This window comes from Lynx canadensis, chromosome C1, assembly GCF_007474595.2.
Source record: "Lynx canadensis isolate LIC74 chromosome C1, mLynCan4.pri.v2, whole genome shotgun sequence".
Lineage (NCBI taxonomy): Eukaryota > Metazoa > Chordata > Mammalia > Carnivora > Felidae > Lynx > Lynx canadensis.
In genome coordinates, this window is record NC_044310.1 from 150,823,359 (window position 1) to 150,841,937 (window position 18,579).

General features: G+C 40.0%; 1 protein-coding gene across 1 annotated transcript in view; it reads right to left on the minus strand.

Moving 5' to 3' along the window:
• Positions 1-18,579, minus strand: part of DPP4 (dipeptidyl peptidase 4) — a 79,001-nt gene that overhangs the window by 14,201 nt on the left and 46,221 nt on the right. Inside the window, exons 11-22 of the mRNA XM_030325200.2 lie at positions 17,976-18,111; positions 15,869-15,913; positions 13,328-13,435; positions 12,995-13,062; positions 11,749-11,802; positions 11,237-11,358; positions 9,383-9,430; positions 8,787-8,885; positions 6,356-6,425; positions 3,827-4,021; positions 1,001-1,055; positions 312-411 (exon numbers count right to left, since the gene is read on the minus strand). Of these exons, the coding sequence (XP_030181060.1) occupies positions 312-411; positions 1,001-1,055; positions 3,827-4,021; positions 6,356-6,425; positions 8,787-8,885; positions 9,383-9,430; positions 11,237-11,358; positions 11,749-11,802; positions 12,995-13,062; positions 13,328-13,435; positions 15,869-15,913; positions 17,976-18,111 (1,100 nt within the window). The remainder of the gene's footprint in view (positions 1-311; positions 412-1,000; positions 1,056-3,826; positions 4,022-6,355; positions 6,426-8,786; positions 8,886-9,382; positions 9,431-11,236; positions 11,359-11,748; positions 11,803-12,994; positions 13,063-13,327; positions 13,436-15,868; positions 15,914-17,975; positions 18,112-18,579) is intronic.

Here is an 18,579-nt window from a genome sequence, read left to right on the forward strand (position 1 = left end):
CCCCAAATTCAAAGCAGAATAAAGATAAGGAAGGGTTTATCTGCAGAAATGTAGCATTAGGGATGTTTTGAAATTTGGAAAACAGTATTTATTGATAAGTAAATGTGTAGATATCAAATAATATCACCCAGGCTTTTGATATTAATAGCAGAATAAGGGATACCATTTGATTTTAGATATCCATAAAGTACATCTACGATGAATCAGCTTATTTCCTGTAGAAACATTGAAACTCAAAAAAGAATGGTTTTGTCATCGAAATTTTAAGGTCAACATTCTGTATCTTTTGGTACCTGATAATAATTACATACCATAATACTCCCACCGTGAGACAGGCGCCACGGCTATTCCACACTTGAACACACCACTGCCTGCTCCCAGGACCATTGAGGTTACGTACCCTCCATATGACTAAGGAATGGAAATGGTTATTTTTATGGAGGTAAAGGAATTCAGGACATATGGTAAGCAAGTCACAGTTTCCATATTTCTCACATCTTTATATACTGTTCCTCTTCAGAGATAGAAAGCATGGTAGAGAAGGGCTTAAATTGGCCTTAATTGGACAATATCTAAAGACTACACTTTCAGAGCCCTCATCCCGTTTCTTGATAGGCCTAAGGGGGAAAGGCATCAAAAGTTTGCTGGATACTAATTAAAGAAAACAAAATCAATACACACTAGGTCTTTACTGACTTTGACTCGTGAGGAAAATCTCCCTCCTTCCCTGTCTCCTACTCTCCCTTCCTCACCATTCTACTTCTTTCTCTCTTTTCCTTACCTCCCTCACCTCCCTCCTTGATCAGAATAAACAAAGCTGTATGCCTGACCAACAGGGACTCACTGCCTAGAGATCGAAGACATTTTATTTGGATCTTCTTAGATTAAAAATACATGATTTCCATCTCTAAATATTTACATGCCAAAGGTAAATTATCATGCTCTGGATTATATTCACCAACTATATGCGTACAGATTCATTAACCAAACAACTACTCACCCAGCCCCAAATTGCAATCCGTTTGTCGTCCACAAATCCCATTTTTGAAAATTGTCTAAAATACATGGAAGAAGTCCATGAATTAGCACGGCTTTGTGTGTAGAAACTAAGATAAGTGCACAGATAGGAAACCCTGCCATTTGTTCTCTGTTTCATCCTATTGGAATCTAAGATTAATCACTGCCAGCAATCAAATAAACACCTGAGAAGGATGTCTGTCATTTTAAACTCAAGGGCCAGACGAACAAGGTTTACTTTTGTTGGGGGTCCACAAAAATTTTGTCTGTGTGTGTGTGTGTGTGTGTGTGTGTGTGTGTGTGTGTGTATGATTCACAGAAAACAAATCCTGGCAGTTTTTTTCACAGCTTTATATAAAAATTTGCAGCCCAGATGCACTTTTCTTTACATAATTGAATTTAAATCTCTCCAGATGTTTTTCAGTTTAAGAGAGGATGCCCCCACCATGGAGAGATATAGAGGCATGGAGAACATCTGGGTGGGGCTTAGAAATGTCTCTGGGCCCCCTACCTGAGAACTTAAACACCATTCTCTAAATAAATTCCTTCTTATGTTGGGTGTTGATTAGTTAGCTCAGCACCCATTAAATAGGAAGCAATTTTTCCTTGATGAAGTAAGAAGTCTTTTTGCCACTAAATTGTGTTCAGAATTGGAATCGAGGTAAAGAAATGAGAAAAATGTTTTATGCACCCTCTTCTTAATCTTAGCCTTATATCAAAAGGTAATTTGTTTCCTTTAAGGAGAAATCTAGCGAATGGGACTCTTTTAACTTTGTAGTATTGATGTGGGTTGGGGACCCTTACATTGACCTGTATGTGACTTGGGAGAATTTTTGTGTTTTCAATTGTAGATATATGCCTTAGGATGCCGAGTTAAGCATTATTAGCAAAAATTAAAAGTAAGTAGTTTTCAACTCATTATATTCTCCCTGTAAACTTTTAAAATTTAGACCACATATATGTATGGAAATGTCCACCAAATCATGAGTGTACAAGTTGATAAGCATTTACGGAAATTAGTATATCCTTAAACTAAAATATAGTGCATTACTATCCCCTGGACGCCTCTGGGTCATTTCTCCCTTTGCAAAAAGAAAACATTTCATTTCATGTTCAGGATTCCAATCTGTACCTGTTTTTGAACTTTATATAAAATGGGTCATGCAGGATATACACCTTTTTGCCTGGCTTCTTTCATTCAAAAGCCTGTGAGATTCATCTATGTATGCTGTTCTTTTTACTCACTGAAATAGTATTCTGTTGTATAAATACATTCTCATTAAGTTTTTACTTTTTATTTGTTTAAAGTTCATTTATTTTGAGAGAGAGAGAGAGAGAGAGAGAGAGAGAGAGAGGGAGGGAGAGCGCGCACGCGCACACACAAGCGGGGAAGGGGCAAAGAGGAGAGACAGAATCTCAAGTAGGCGGTACCATCAACTCAGAGCCCGAGGCAGGGCTGGAGTTCACTGAACTGTGAGATCATGACCTAAGCTGTGATCAAGAGCTGGCCGCTTAACTGACCGAGCGGCCCAAATGCCCCTCATTAATTTTTTTAAACTGGAGATGTACATTGTGGACACCCAATTCTGTAATGTTGGATTTGAGAAGCCATGGAAACTCTGCCTTCTCTCACAGAGGATCAATTTGGGTAAACATTTAGATTTAAAATATCACAGCCTTACTCCTGAACCAGTTCATCCTCTTTCTAATCTAAACCTCCCTTTCTCTCTTTTTTACTTTAAAGGAAAATAGCAAATCATTAACTTTGGTGTAAGAGACTTACGGATACTTATTAAATTTTCTGTCATCTTCTCTTTGGTTGTTCCTTGTTTTTAAAGGCATTTTCTTCCACCCACTTATTCATTCACAGTTTTGCTGCATTTGCTAGTTTATGATTCCACAACATTATTTTAAATCAACCACTTATAATGTCTCCCTAGACATCCATGCAGTTGGTTATAGAACCTCAAAAGACTACATTTCCCATTTTACCAGTTGAATGCAGCTGTATGTGAGTTGGGAGACTGGATTCAAATCCTGACTTCCCTGGCAAATTACCTAAGGTGCTGCAATTTTTTTATACCTGAAATATGGGGTACAGACGCCTACCTTGCAGGGCTGCTGTGCAGTTCTCATGACAATGCAGGCAAAACATTGCCCATGTTACATGTGCATTACATGGTGACCATTATTCATGATTAAAATCTCTCTTAAGCCAGATCATGTCTATCTATGGTCCCGTGACTGGAAAGCACGAGAATGAGATGTGGTTCATACTTAATGAAGCCCTTATAATTGTGAGTGAAGATGGCTTTTGCTCCACAATTTCCCCCAAATGGTGAAGTGACCCTCATCCAGACTTTAAGAGCCATTCCTAGGACTTCATAGCTGTCACGTGTAGTGTAGCTTCTTACATTCTAAAGGAACACTGAACTCCTTCACTTGTACTTGACTACAGGGATGGCTCACTTGTTGAGTTAGGTGTTTCCTCAGGAGTGCATTTATCCCTCAGTTTGTCCACATATTAGTTGAATTTTGAGTCTCTGTTCCTAGAGGGTGGTAGCACATATACCAACTATCTTTCTAGAGTCACACAGAGGAATTTAAGAGCTGTGTCTTCTTTAACCTTTATATATACGTCTATAATGACATACATTTTTACATAAATGTGATTATCTTCATGAAAATACACCCCAAAGATGAAAGGTGCATCCCAAAACACTCCACATTCTTTACGCTTTACAACTTGGAAATATAAATTGAGGGAGGAAAATCAGATGATCTTAGAATTCATCTCCTAGTCACTCACCTGGCTGCTTCAATTTGATCTTCAACTTCAAATGTTCCCAGTCTTCTGTTGACTGCGTGCATGATCTTATCTCCTTGGTAACCACTTCCTCTGCCATCAAAGCTAGCTACGATAATGTTTTCTGTGCTTGCAAGGTAAGTAGCCCAGTTGAGTCTGAAGATAGCGTCTGCTTTTTGACTACACGGGCCTGCATATCTGTGAAAAATCCCAAATTGTTAGCCTTTGTGGTTTTTCTGAATCAAATGAGGAGTGCTTATATTTCTACTCCCTGTGGACAATAAGTATGCATCTTTCCAGATCATGAGCCTGAAATTGTGCCAGCCACCAGGGTGCCCACAATGGTCCCTCTAAAACTTGGCAACATGACTATAATGGCTGTGTGTTTCCTTCAAAGATGCCCATCAGTATTATCTTTGAAGACTGGTATCAAACACAGACTTCACAGGCCAACATTTTCTAAGTCGTATGTTTCTTGGAAATCAAAGAAATAAAGACTTAACAGTTGGGACAGGGAAGTTGTGTTAGGAAAAATTAATGAGAATGACAATAAAGGCAGCTTTGAATATATCCTTCCTCCCTGGCTTACCAACACTTCTCGACTACAAATGTATTTCCTAGGCTGGAACTTCCTTAAGGACCACTTTGGTGTATAATATGCACTGTTTTCCCCGCAACCCCATATGGGGTTGCACACTAAGGCCACAAATGTGCACGAGTCATTGTGGAATGGGCCAAAGTATGAATGAATGCTACTCCTTAAAACTTCAAAGGAGAAAGAAGTGGACTGTATTGAAAAATGGGCATGTTGTTGTTCAGCATTCTACTTATTAACATGTTTAACTCCCACTGCCAAACAGCTGGATGCACACTTTCCATTAGCCCTCTCATTTCCATTTGTTAATCAAGACAAGCTCCCGATAGCTCCTTGCATCACATTTAAATATGTCATCTTTGCACGATCTACGAGACTCCTGGACCCAGACCTTCTCCTATACCTCTCCCTCCAAGCCCATTTCTCCTACTTATCTGTTCACTGTCCCCTCCACTACATGCCTTTTCTCTTCCTAGTGAAAGAAGTCAAAAGAACTTTGATTTTAAACAAACATTATAGTACTTTAATTTTAAACTAAATATTGTAACATTCTAACTTTAAAGAGACAAATGCTCTCATGCATTTCTTGGGTGAGCAAACATTTTTTAACAACATGTGAAATGATATTAGATTCAATGATATTAGATATGGTAGAGTAATAGCTTCCCTTAATATTAGTTATGTGTCAAGTTACCTAACCCACTAAGATTAAACAACATTATTTTAAGAAATAGAAAGCAAAGATTTAGACATGTTAGGATGGGAAGAGGAAAATAACTGAAAAAAACAGGCAGTAAATTTACCCTGTTTTTAAAAAATTTCCTTATAAAAGAGAGGTCTAATCATTCCTTACTAGGTAGTCAAAGAAGATAAAAATATCACTCTTTTCTAAAGGATCTGTTTTCAGTAGGGGGGCTGAAACCTAAAGCAAACCAGTGTCACTGTAGTCAAAGTAATAAGGCTTACTGAAAATCAAACAGCATCTCTTGAAGTTTAAAATACCTTTTTTCTCTTTCTTTGAGCTTTTTTTTGTTTACATGGAACTGTAAATACAGTGCAACAGGCTGTGTTGGATATTAACGTCCCTCCCTTCCCCCTCCCCATACAATGGGCGCAATAGAACTCCTCATATAGGTTTGCAAACCACCTGGTGTGCAGCAGGTCCCCAGCACATTTGTTGGTTTGTTTTTGTTTTGTTTTTAATAAAGGAAATGAGACAAGCTAGGACAGGAAGAGTGGCATTGTGGCATCATATGTGAGTTCAGGGCAATTTTAGAAGGACTAAAGTAAAATATATTCCCAGTAATTATCAAAAATATTTTACAAAGATGCCATATTTAGAATTTGCATGAGTTTACATTTATTGCTCAGAGATTTGTGTTTCAGAACTTTCTGTAACACCTGAAGACGTTTGGATTATAATGAATAATTTCCTGTATCACATTGTCTCTTCACCAAAGATGCGAGTGGAAAATACCAGGCAGTGATATTTTAGAAACTAATGGAAAAGAAACCTGATGTCCTAGTGAATCAAAGGCCACCATTCAAGATGTTTGGGGAAACTTGGGGGTAAAGAAATTGTTAATACTATTAATACCTATCTCTTACATGTTAAAATGAGCAAGAGGTAAGGATAAAACTGGGACCTGAAAATTCTTTGAAATTCTCTTGTAGTGCAGAGAAACAGATCAAAACAAAATTATGACAGAAGGGTGTCTACTCTCTCCATTAGAAAGATGGTAGAAAACAAAGATTTGGGGTTGTGATTGCAAAATGGGAGAAGGAAACAGTAAAACAGCTTTACAATGATTCAGGAAGAGAGGAAGGATTTTTTTTTTTTTAACATTTTTTAAACGTTAATTTTCTGTAAACTGCCCTTGGGTAAAAACATGTACAGTGGTTAACTTCCAAATTGTTCCTTCCTCTTGAATACTTACACGTCTATTAGGAGAGGATATTTCTTGGATGTATCAAAATGAGGAGGCAAAATCATCTGATACCAAAATTCTAAACAAACAGAAAGATTAATTAGTAAATTAAGAATAATTATTAGCACATGATCTAGGTCTCTTATCTCTGTCAGTGATAAATCATAGCTAGTAGTCAACAATTTGTTAAATTAGAATTGAGAAAGAAAATGAACTGCTTGGATTCAGCATGTTTTTAAGATATAAAAATACTCTCTTTCAGGTTAGGATACTAGTTAAGATTAAAGCCATAAAGTCTTTTCTAATGTATCTATTAAATACATTGGTGCCTTGTAAAATAAAAGTGCATCTTAGAATTGCTAATGTTTTGTTTTTATGATTCTGTTCTTTGGCATCTGATCTACTTATCTAGTTTGTTTATGGCTTATGTTCTAAGCTTTCCTCCAAAATGTTTTCCTCTTCTTGAATTTCCTTGAAGATGTTTAGGATTTTTAGTTGGCCCCAACTTTATTTTAAAATTCTGATTTAATAACATTTTTGTAATTCTTATTGCCATCCCAGACCGCAAAGCTGAGTTCCCATTTTCAGCTCTGTGTTTCACAGAACGGAATCAGGTTTACACGGCACAGGCTGTTGTGAACGTTCTGTATGGTCTGCAGATCTGTTTTATTCTCTGTGCTTGATTTAGCATCAGTTTAATAAAATTTGCCCTAAGTAATGAATTGGTTTCCTTTGCTCCCAAATTCAAGATGATGAGTTAGACTAATAAATGTTAAAGACACACACACAGAGACAGAGACAGAGACAGAGAGAGAGATGTTTCATATTTTAATCAGATTATTTCCAGCTTCAGTAGATTTAGCTTGAAGGGGAAAAAAATCCATATCTCTAGAGCTGCTTCTTTCTTTCTTTTCTTTTTCTTTCTTTCTTTCTTTTACTGTTATTTCAGTTGATGTAAAAAGAAAGGTTTAGGAGTAAAATCTTTATATAAATAGATTTCTCTTTAATTTGTCTTTTGCTGATTATTTTATGCCTTCTAAATTTAAATCTTTATTATTTTTCCATAGAATGTCAAGCTATGTGTTGACCATATTGTTTTCAGTATGCCAAACCCACCATTTCATCTCTCTTTTGTTTGAATGGGTACTAGTTAATTAGAAGTGTTTTAGCTCCATCATTCTGAAGATGGAGTGTTTTCTTTTGGGGGGGGTTCTTTGAAGTCACCAGTCCCACCTCCTTCTGCCCCTCCTCCAAGACCTCAACCCCCACTTCCCCCCAGCCCTCCTTTCCTGGAGTTTGAATGTACAACCACCTCCCAGATGAGGTGGTTGTGGAAGGTGGTTCTGGAAGCTCCAACCTCCCCAGCAGGTTGTCCATCCAATCCTATGGCTTCTCTGAGTCAAAAACTTTCAGGGTCCCCCACTTTTTGTCAAGTCTCCAGTATGCAGTGCCTTCTGCACCAACAGTCGAGGTGGCTCTCCAGAACTCTAAATTCTTGCCCACCATGCCTAATTCAGGGGCCAGCAACACTGGCATCACCTAGGGGCTAATTCCAAACTCTGAACCCTGGGTTCACCCCTCCTTGCTGGATCACAGAGCCACATTAGCAAGGTTCCAGGTGATTCTATGCACATTTCATTTTTGAGTAGCCCCATGCTGAGGAGTTCTTCAGAAGCACCCTCTGTTTTCTGGTGCTTTTCCTGCCATTTAATCTTGGATGAATCTTTTCTATTGAATCTTTTTGAATATTTTCTATTATTACCCTATATATTTTTTAAAATGTGAAATAAATCAGTCCTAGTGGATTCCCCCATCCCCCACGAGTAATTAGCTCTTAATGGAAAAAACCGAGCAACCAAATAAAAACGACCCGACTGCATTTCCTGCTCAAAGACCTCTCCCCACCCCCCACCCCCCCATTCTTAGTGATTTCTGCACATCATCCAGACTCCCGGCACGGGGACTAGGCTAACTGTGGCAGGGAGAAGGTTAGAAAAATCCAAGATTTCTCTTCCGAGTCTGAAGTTTCAGCATTTTACAGCCAACCCTAATTTTTTTATAGTCATCTCAGATATAGTTTTTACTTCTTTGGGTTAAAGGCAAAATATATCAGGATATCATTAAATTAAACGGGCAATTAATACTTTATAGAACAGATTCCTAACAAAATGAAGCTGGGGTATGGGGTAGCAATACTGGGTTTTTTCCAAAGGCTTCCTCTTAACAGAATTAAATTTCACATAGAAGGGTGCTGTATTTGAAAACAAAACAAAAAGTAAAACCAGCAGTTCTCGTAACAGACTATTTCATAGACAAAATAAACTTAGGTTAGATTTACATATAATATAAAATGTGTATTTTCAGATCAAGTTGTCACGTTTGGAGAGATTTTTATTGGTGTTTCCGTGAGCAGTTCTGTTCTGAAAGAAATTCAACTTACTTGTTTCATTCAAAATAATGAAGTCCAGTTTTTTTGAGGGCATCTGGACCTCCTGCAGCATTTTATCCAAAGCTGAATTGTCTTCCAGGACCCTCAGTTCTAAATAGATATTCAAGACAGCAGTCATTCATTACAATGTGAAGAATATGGATTGTGCAAGGCTGTAATAAGTGGCAATTCACTGATGGACTATGCATTCTTTTTTTAAAATAATTTTTAAAGTTTATTTAGTTATTGAGAGAGAGAGAGAGAGAGAGAGAGAGAGAAAGGGAGCGTGCACAAACTGGGGATAGGCAGAGAGAGATGGAGACAGAATCAAAAGCAGGCTCCAGGCTGTGAGCTGTCAGCACAGAGCCCCACATGGGGCTCAAACCCACAGACCTTGAGATCATGACCTTAGTGGAAGTCAGGCACTTAACCTACTGAGCCACTCAGTCACTCCAAGGGACTACGCACTCTTTAGATTAGAAACCTTGAGTTCAAATCATGGTTCAAACACTCTAAAGCCAAAAAAAATCCCACTATGCTAAGTACATGTTGGTCCTATTCACACACACTTTTCTAATGCAAACGAAAGGTGAAATCTTAGAAAGTACCTTCATCGTTGCTACTTCGGTGTAGAGTATAGAGGGGCAGACCAGGGCCTGTTAACATAATCAGGGAAAAATGTTTTAGGTGAGATTTTTTTAAGAAAAGGAGATAGCATAGTTTTCAAAAACGGCATTTGTTACCATTTAACTTTGATATCATTTTGATACCACTTAGCTTTGATAGAATAACTATCATAGTGGTATAAGGGGCTTACTAAGTGGTAGCTGGTTTTTTCTTTGAAACAAGTGCAATTTGGTTGTAATAAGTATTACCGGAAAGGCACGAGGATCAGGAGAATGAAGCAGAAAATGAACCTCTGGCCCTACTGGGTACCTTGGGCATGTTGCTTTCAATTTCCTCATCTGTGAACTAAACCAGCAGACCCCTGACAGCTGCTATCTTTCCTTCCCCACCCTAAGTCCACAGTCCTGTGATGACCACGCCCACTCTCAGGCCCCGCCCCCTCAGGGTGGAGCTCTGGAACCAGCCCCCCCCCCCCCCCCCCCCCCCCGGGGAAGGGGCAGATTCCCCCCCCCCCCCCGCATCCCCCCCCCTACGGAATCCCGAGCCAGGGGGCACATCTGCACAGTGCCTGACTTGGATAAGCTATTCCTTTCTGGCATGCAAAAGTGTTTTTCTCACATGAACATATCTTCACTATTTATCCCAACTGTAGTAGTTGCAGACTAGAAGGTAATGTATAAAAAAGCTATTTGGTGAGCTATTTAATTTTCATGCATTTAGATAATATTAATGTTTTACTGGTGATCAGAACCACAGTGATGGCATTATACAGACCTGGGTTTGAACCCTGGCTTACCTGCTGTGTGACTTAGGACAACATATCTATGCTTCGATCTCTTTACATACAAAATGAGGGCAATATCTACTTTATAGAGTTTTCTTAGGAATCAAACAAGACCACAAATATAAAACTTCTAGCACAGTTCCCAGTATGAAATGCATGCCCAAGAAGTGGTGACTAAAAACAGTCACAGAAACTAAAATGTAATAATAAAGAAACTGTGCTGGTAAAGAAAGATTCAGTTAGCTGGTTTGGAGGTCTCTTTTCGGTGAGGGGACGATTCTTTCCAGAGTATCCAGATTCTTTCATTTTGAGAAGTAACCTAGCATAGTGCTTATCCGAGTGCTTGGGAGGTGGAGACCTGGGCTTGGATCCTGTTGTTCTGCCGGTGCCACCTCTTATTAGCTGTGCCACCTGTGGAAGTCCTGTTGCCTGTCCTTGCCAAGTTTCTTCATTTATCATAAAGGAAATGAAAATAAAACAGCAACAGAAGATGGAACAGTGAGCAGGTTGGGTGACAGGCACTACCCGCATGTATTTTCTCATTTAGAGGGGCAAGTGCATAAAATAATAAAAAATCGACACTAAAAAAACCTACAACAAAAAATCTAATATATATCTATCTCTATCTGTCTGTCTGTCTAAAACAATGAACTACCTCTATTATACATAGGCTCCACTGTGTGTGTGTACTTGTGTGTGTGTTCAAAAGCAAGCCGTGCAAGTCTCTTGGCCAGAAGGGGAGGAAAGGTGGTTAACTCACCACTTAGAGCTTGAAGAGAAGGGGACTTCAGTGATTTAAAGAGCACCTCAGATTCAAGAGAAGAAAACTGAGCAGGGCAGCAAGAATGTTTCCCAGATGGGACAGAGAAAGGGACAAATGGGCAGACTGAGCCAGGAGGGTGGTGAATGATGTCCGAAGAGAAGAGGGAACGTCAGCTGGCGAGTGGAAGGCTGGAAAAACGTGCAGCCTAAGGGAATGTTAGGAACCGCTTTGGGTAGACAGACAGACATGGTGATGCTGTCTTTCCTCCCCATGTCCATTCACACTTACCTGAACATCTAAGTTGATAGTACTTTGCCTCTTTACTAAATGATACAGAATAGTACTGACACCTCTCTGGTTTCAGCTCACAACTCAGGCATGCCACTTTCGTGTAGTCATTAAGTTGGATTCTGTGAACCAATGGTGGAAATTAAGTGCTTGATGAAAGAAGAAATGAAAAGATGGAATTGAATAATGCCATATTCTGGTTTCAAAGCTATCAGAATGTCAAAGCAATGCTCAAAAACTTCTTTTTAGTGTGAGATAGATACATGAATTAATTCGTAATAACCTCAAACCTCCTACTGTTTGGAAATAACATAAAGCATCTAATAAAGCCATTCTCTTTTGGTGACATGTGGAGGTTTGATTTATAAAGGAACCAAAGCTCTTCTAGAACAGAAACTAGAACTTACAATTCTGGTTAAGACAAGGAAAAAAAAAAAAAAAAAAACAACAACAACCCAGAAATTGTTCTTCAGCTAAAAAGACTCAAGTCAACAACTTGGTGGAGCTCTTACTTATAAAGATTTCTTCCTCCTGGCATTCCTTTATATTCATTACTAATGTAGTATCTGGGAAGAAAACAAATGAGATGCATATTAATTATGTTTTTAAAGAAAGTCAAGCACACTTTGTTTAACTCAACACCAAGCATTAGTTCTGGCCCTTCTTGTATCATTCTTCCCTGCTCCCTCTCCCCCAGAGGCCATTTTCCCCCATTATCTCTAAACAGGAGATTGTAAACAGACTAAAATATCTGAATGCAGGAATTGCTCCCTTCATTAAAGTGACAAGTAAAAACTCAAAACAAAAAAAAAAAAAAAAAAAAGAAAAAAAGAAAAAAAGTCTCTTATAAGAAAAATGTGACTGGACAAGTAGCCTGAAGTTGAGAGCCCATGTGTACCTATTTTTTCCCATATTTTCTGTTCTAAAACACAAACTACTATCTTCCTGAGGGCCACAGAGCCACTTCTAAAGAGGACCTTCAAAGACTGCTTTGGGCAGGGGCAAAAATCCTCCATGGTGACACCCGATAACGAATTATAAAAGTGCCTTAGAGGGGCGCCTGGGTGGCGCAGTCGGTTGAGCGTCCGACTTCAGCCAGGTCACGATCTCGCGGTCCGTGAGTTCGAGCCCCGCGTCGGGCTCTGTGCTGACAGCCCGGAGCCTGAAGCCTGTTTCCGATTCTGTGTCTCCCTCTCTCTCTGCCCCTCCCCCGTTCATGCTCTCTCTCTCTCTCTGTCTCAAAAATAAATAAACGTTAAAAAAAAAAAATTAAAAAAAAAAAAAAAAAGTGCCTTAGATTCTAATGAAAAATAACACTCCTCAATTCATGCCACAATTCGTGCATGGTAGCTGACAGCCTCTGCAAAGCTTTCCATTTTCCAAAAAGCGAGGCCGAAACATGGACAGATATAAAATAGCCTTTGCAAGCCTTCCAGAATTCGGTGACAGTTAACATTTCACGAAACGCCCCTGATTCTGGTTCAGTGTTCTAAGACGTTTAAGAAAAAGAGGCTACAGCTCTTCTAATGTAAAGCAGGTAAGAGCAAGAGGTAGAGCCACTTGGTGGCAGGGTATCAAATCTGCTAAGCATATGTGAAAATCATTAAGGCTTCCGTATGTTAAAAAGAAAAAAGTACTGAACACATTCCAAATAGACTATTCTTTATTTGTAGGAGATTTTCCCCTATTTCTGGGCAGAGAGGGTGTGATTACAACAACTATATTTACATCTATCCGATCGATTATTAGAATACTCACAGGTAATCAGTGGTAAGAGCTTCTATCCCGATGACTTCCCAAGCTCCTTTTGTAATAAATGTGCAATCCTAACGGAATTTTTTAAAAAGAGGTTTATGAAACTCTCTCGCCAAAGTTAAGTGGAGGGTTAAATCATTTATAGTAACAGTTCAGATGATCTTAGGCCTTTTTGGGTGTCCCCACCCCATCCCACTGTACTCTAGATACTGCTTTGGAATTTGAATTAATCAGATTATTAGTACACCTTGATCGACTTTACCAAATGATTTCCACGTCAAGTTAGTTGCATTAAAAAAGAGATCAACCTGAAGTAAATTACGTAGGAATACTCACTTTCTTATCTATTTGGAAACGGCAAATGTGTTTGTAGCCATCTTCGTTGCTGATGATCTTGTAGAAGTTCCTCCCATCAGAGGTAAAATGAGGTTCTGCAGGCCTAAACTAGAATAAAATAGAAACAAAAAACACATTAGAGCACATTAGTCTCATCTCAGCACCAACTTTAATTTTTGAAAGTCCTCTCAACATCTCTGCCCAAAACCCATGCTTCATTTACTTGCCAAATGAAACCACAGTGTCTCAAAAGAAAATTCTCCTTCTAGAAAATGCAGACAAAAAGATCTCTCTCAGGGAATTTTTTGTGCACAGTAAATGAGAGAAAGCACATAAAGAGGCTTACACAGGACACTCAACACAGAGCAGTGGTATTGTTATCTTTGGACATCTCTCTGTGGATGATAACTCAAGGACTTCTGGCTACAAATGGGCAAAAATCAGTTCAGTTTTATGAGGTAAATTTTCTCAATGTCACAGGTGTGCTTTCTTGAAACACACTATTATTATTATCGTAACTGGAAGTTTGTACCTCTTAATCCCCTTCACCTATTTCACCCATCTCCCCACACCCCGTCCCTTCCCACAACTATGAGTTGATTGCTTTCTGTTTTGTTTGTAGGTTTGAAACAGACTATTATCTTTACTGTTTCAGATAAGAAGTGGTTTGTAATTTGAGGGATTTATTCCCTCTTTTTAAAATACATATTTCCTTTTGAAAGCCAGGAAGTCTTTAACCATTTCTGGACTGGGTGCTATAAGGAATGTCTGTCGTATATTTCACATGGAAACATTTTTATAGTTACCATTTTTATGGTAAGTCTTTTCATTTTGCTAAATAGGATCAACAATTTACCAAAAAAGTAGTTGTATGGAAATATACTATAAAATTTCCATTTTTCACAGTTCAATAAAAGATAGTTCTCAGAACATAATGTAGTTTAAGCAGAAGAGTATCTATCCCAGCCTGAAAGGAATATGTCGCCTTACGACTACATTTGAGAGCAGGTAGGAGATGGTCTTTTAAAATTGTTGGTTCACTTTACCCTAGATGTTTCCTCTTTCATCAGCTCCCATTTTGGGAAGGAAGAAAAATGCTTCCCTCTTCTATTTAGTGATTCAAAGTGGATTCATTTATGGAGCAAGCTGAGGCGTGCAATACACTTGGTGTTCTCATTACAGAGCTCTGAAACACATTCCCCTCTCTAGACCTGTGTTCACAGCCTTATCTTTTTAATACATTTCCCTGTTTCCCCTGGATGGAGTTGTGCCTAGTAGAAATGTGTGAAAAGTGGCATCTGTCTGGTTAAATACAGAGAGGAAAAAACATATTTTTTTCAAAGAGTCGTGAGGAAGTGTAGCGTGTCTCTTGCCATGGAGGAAACCACTTTTCATGTTGGCAAACCTCTCCCCTCTGCCCAATCAATGCCTGAAGAAAAGGGACGTGCGAATGCTATCGGAACTCCGAGCCCAGCTGGAAGGGGTCCTGTTCCTGGACCAGGGGCCTCCCCTCTATGCCCTGAGAGATATGAGTGAAATCTTTACACATTTTGTTCCTTTGTTTCTGTCTTAAAGGAGACTTAATAGAAGTGGTCGTAAAAATTAGGTGAGATTTGTTCATCGTCTTTCTATGAGGTGCCGCAATGGCTGCGCTTCCTTTGTTAACTTGTTTCGTTCCATGGTCTGGTGGCAACACGGCTGGTGATTCTGCCCAAGGCGGAGCGCAGCAGGAGCGAGAAGCGTGACAAGTCCCTGCGGGTCACCGTGCTTTCTTGGATGAAACTCTGCATCTGGGGCCTAGGAAAGCGTGAAGCCACACGAGTACTGTTTCCTCCAGAGGGAGGTACACAGCAGTGTGGTGTGTTTGCCGCTGCGTTGCTACTGGATATAGTCCCATCTCCTTACACATTAGTGTAGGCTGTGGATGGAAGCCATGTTTTCTGCCTCCAAAGCACAGGACTTTGAAGATGAGGTCAACGAGCATATTTGGCATCTTAGAGGCTTTTCAGCATAGGTTTGCTTTTTACTTTCCAGGACCTACAGTTTGCCTCGAGTATATCTTCTGTTTTGTCTGCTATTAAGTTTTAACTTGTCCTTTTACTTCTTCCAGCTGAGCATGTTCTATATTCTGTATAAAAAGATATCTCTGCGGGGGGCATTTAAGTATTTTGAGAAATAGGTCAAGTAATATTTCTGTTAATAGCAAATAACATAGGGCCCTCATTTGGTATATTTACATTTTTTTTTTTTTTTTTGAGAAAGAAAGAGAAAGAGCACGTGAGTGCAAGTGGGGGAGGGGCAGAGGAAGAAGAAGAGAGAGAATCTCAATCAGGCTCCATGGCCAGCGTGCAATCCATTGTGGGGCTCCATCCCACGACCATGAGATCATGACCTGAGCCAAAACCAGGAGTTGGATGCCTAACCTCCTGAGGCACCCAGACACCCCGGTATATCTACATATTAAATAGCTCTGCGTATCTGATCCATACGAGAAAAAAAAAAAACAAAAAAAACAAACAAACATGACTCTTAACCACTTACTCTTCCAACCCAGCCAGTGGTACTCATTTCAATGTGTTCTTGTGCCTAGGGAGAGAAAAATACAGGGACAGTGTTCCAGAGAGAAGTAAGCTATGCATTCTAATTCTTTAGCTGCAATTCATGGTAATACAAATGAAATGGTACTTAAAATAGTTGAAAACTGTCTCCATTTATATATTTGTATTTATGTTAGGACTGTTGCATTAGAACATTTACCTCTCTTGCCTAGGGCTCTGTCTCCATATGTGGCCCTGGAAGGTCCACCAGCATTTTCAATTCAACAGGTGCAGAACAGAAGATGATGTCATTTATCTTGCCTCCATCCCCACCGGCTTGTTCCTACACCTTCATTCTTCTGCCTAGTGCCACCACTCACCCAAGCCAGAGATGTGGGAGTCGCTCTAGGTGCCTCCACTACTCACAGCCACCTCCTCAGCCCCTGTCTCCTGGTTCTTTGACTCCTCTCTTCCTTCTCCACGGTTACTGCCTTAGCTGGGGTTCTCGTCTGATTTCCCCTGGTTTGTTGTCGTGACCTCCTGGCTGATACCCTGCGGCTCTTTTCTTCTTCCACTCTGCCCTCCACCCTGCTCAACCCCTGGCTGACCTCACTTGGCAACAGATGGTTCTATCTCATGATCCTCTTCTATTTAACACCTGGAAATAGCGCCCCGTGTCTTACTAGTCAGTCCAAACTCCTGGGAATGGTGCCTGAGACTCAGTCTACCCCCACCCTCAGTTCTCATCATTGTGCCTCAACCCAACCCCTGGTCCTCTGGGAGCCCCAGACCCTGCACACACCAAGCCATTCACTGGATGCCTTTGCACAGTCTCTGCTCACAGGGTCCTTGTGCCCTTATCTGCCCAGGCTGCTTTTAGTTCTTCCTTGTCATCTCCCATCCCCTGTCCCCAGTTGAGTGGATCACCTTCTTCTGCCCTACATTACCTCTGTACCTTGCTTATACCCTTTTAGGTCACAATATCTTGATAGTAGGATGATATGTTTTACAGGAAACAAAAAGCTTGAGATTTTTTTAGTTTGAATTCTGGCTGTCATGTGACCGAAGCAAGCCCCTTAACCTCACTGAATCTCTGACTCCACTGTGAGTCTTCAAGAAATGGTATCTACTATTATTCATTATCATAATGGTAATCCCTACTAAAACATCAACATTTTGGGGACAGCATGTTGTCTAATTTGTTGTTGTTGTTTTTTTTTTTTGTTTTGTTTTGAATCCAGAGCTGTGCACAGAACTTGGGACACATTAGGTATTCAATGTTTGCTGTATAAATGAACAAAATGAGCACATCAAAATACAGGGTGCCCAAGCTTTCTGAGGCAAGAATCTTCACTGTGTCCAACCAGGATGGGAACAGGGAGGGGAGGTGTGTAAGCACAGAGCCTATTACCAGGAAATGGCTTGTAGAGGTGTGCTTGACATATTCCAGCAAACCTTCCCTGGGCTTTGTCCCTCCTGAGGCTGCTGGTCCCCAAAGGGGCTTTAATTCTGATTCACCAGCTTGGCCAAACCTTGAAGTTTCTTGTGGGAAACCCCCCAACGCCCCAAGCACCTCAGATTTGAATTAACACTTGCCTTTGTCTTAATGTTACCACCCTTTCAGCCGGGTAGGTATCTATGTATGTTCTAAAGCTGTTTACTGCTTAATGATAGTCACAGTATGGTAGCAGATTTGTGGCCTTTTGAATCTTGTTTTCTTTCACACATACTCAGCCAGTCATTTGCCACTGCCCATATTTTCTCTATGGAAACACACTTCATGGCCCTTGCAGCCACTGGCCCTCTTGAGCTTTTTGAATTTTGACATCAAATTCTGTCTTCTGGGTTTCCAATTACCATCTCCTCCCCGAGTGATAATATCCATAACTAAAACAGTATGACTAGTGAGTAAAGGTGAAACAGAAGTACCACCAGATATCAGATTCTCTAAAAGTTAGTCAAAACTTACCCACTGCCTCAGGATCTGACAGTCAGAAAGAATAGAAACTCAGAGTTTATTTCCTGATTCCCAATCACTCACTTTGCCTGTTTTCATACTGTCCTTGGCTCACATGTAGCTTTAGAAGCAGAACATCCCCATTAAACCTTACCGCTGAGGAAATCCATTTGCCGGTGGAGTTATTATAGTCACGTATATCCATGACTGAATAGTTCTGAATCCTTCGAAGCCATTGCAAAGAAATTCTTTCTTCGTTTGCCCACGTTACATCACACAAATAGTAATCCCTGGAAGGAAGAAAGGAAGGAAAAAATGGACGGGTGGAGGGAGGAAGGGAGGAAGGAAGGAAGGAAGGGAGAAAGGGAGCAAGGGAGGAAGGGAGGGAGGGAGGGAGGGAGGGAGTGAGGAAGGAAGGAAGTAAGGAGGGAGGGAGGAAGGAAGGGAGGGGAGAGAGAATAACTATTTCCAGACCTTGGTACAGACAGACATTTTACTCACTGAAATCAATCTTAATAGGCATATAATTTTAAATCGTTGTTGAAAGCATTTAATAACACAATATTTTACTTTTTCTGAAAGCTTAAAGTGTAATTTAGTTTTGAATGGAAATTAAAATATATCTGACAGGAAAAACAGTAGCTAACATCAAGTAGTGGCTTGGCAAACGTGACTCACACCACAGCTCGGGATTTTTCAAGTCCTCAGCTTGGCCTTTGGTGGTGCCAGGAAGTCAAGGGTGACATTTTCCCATCTCT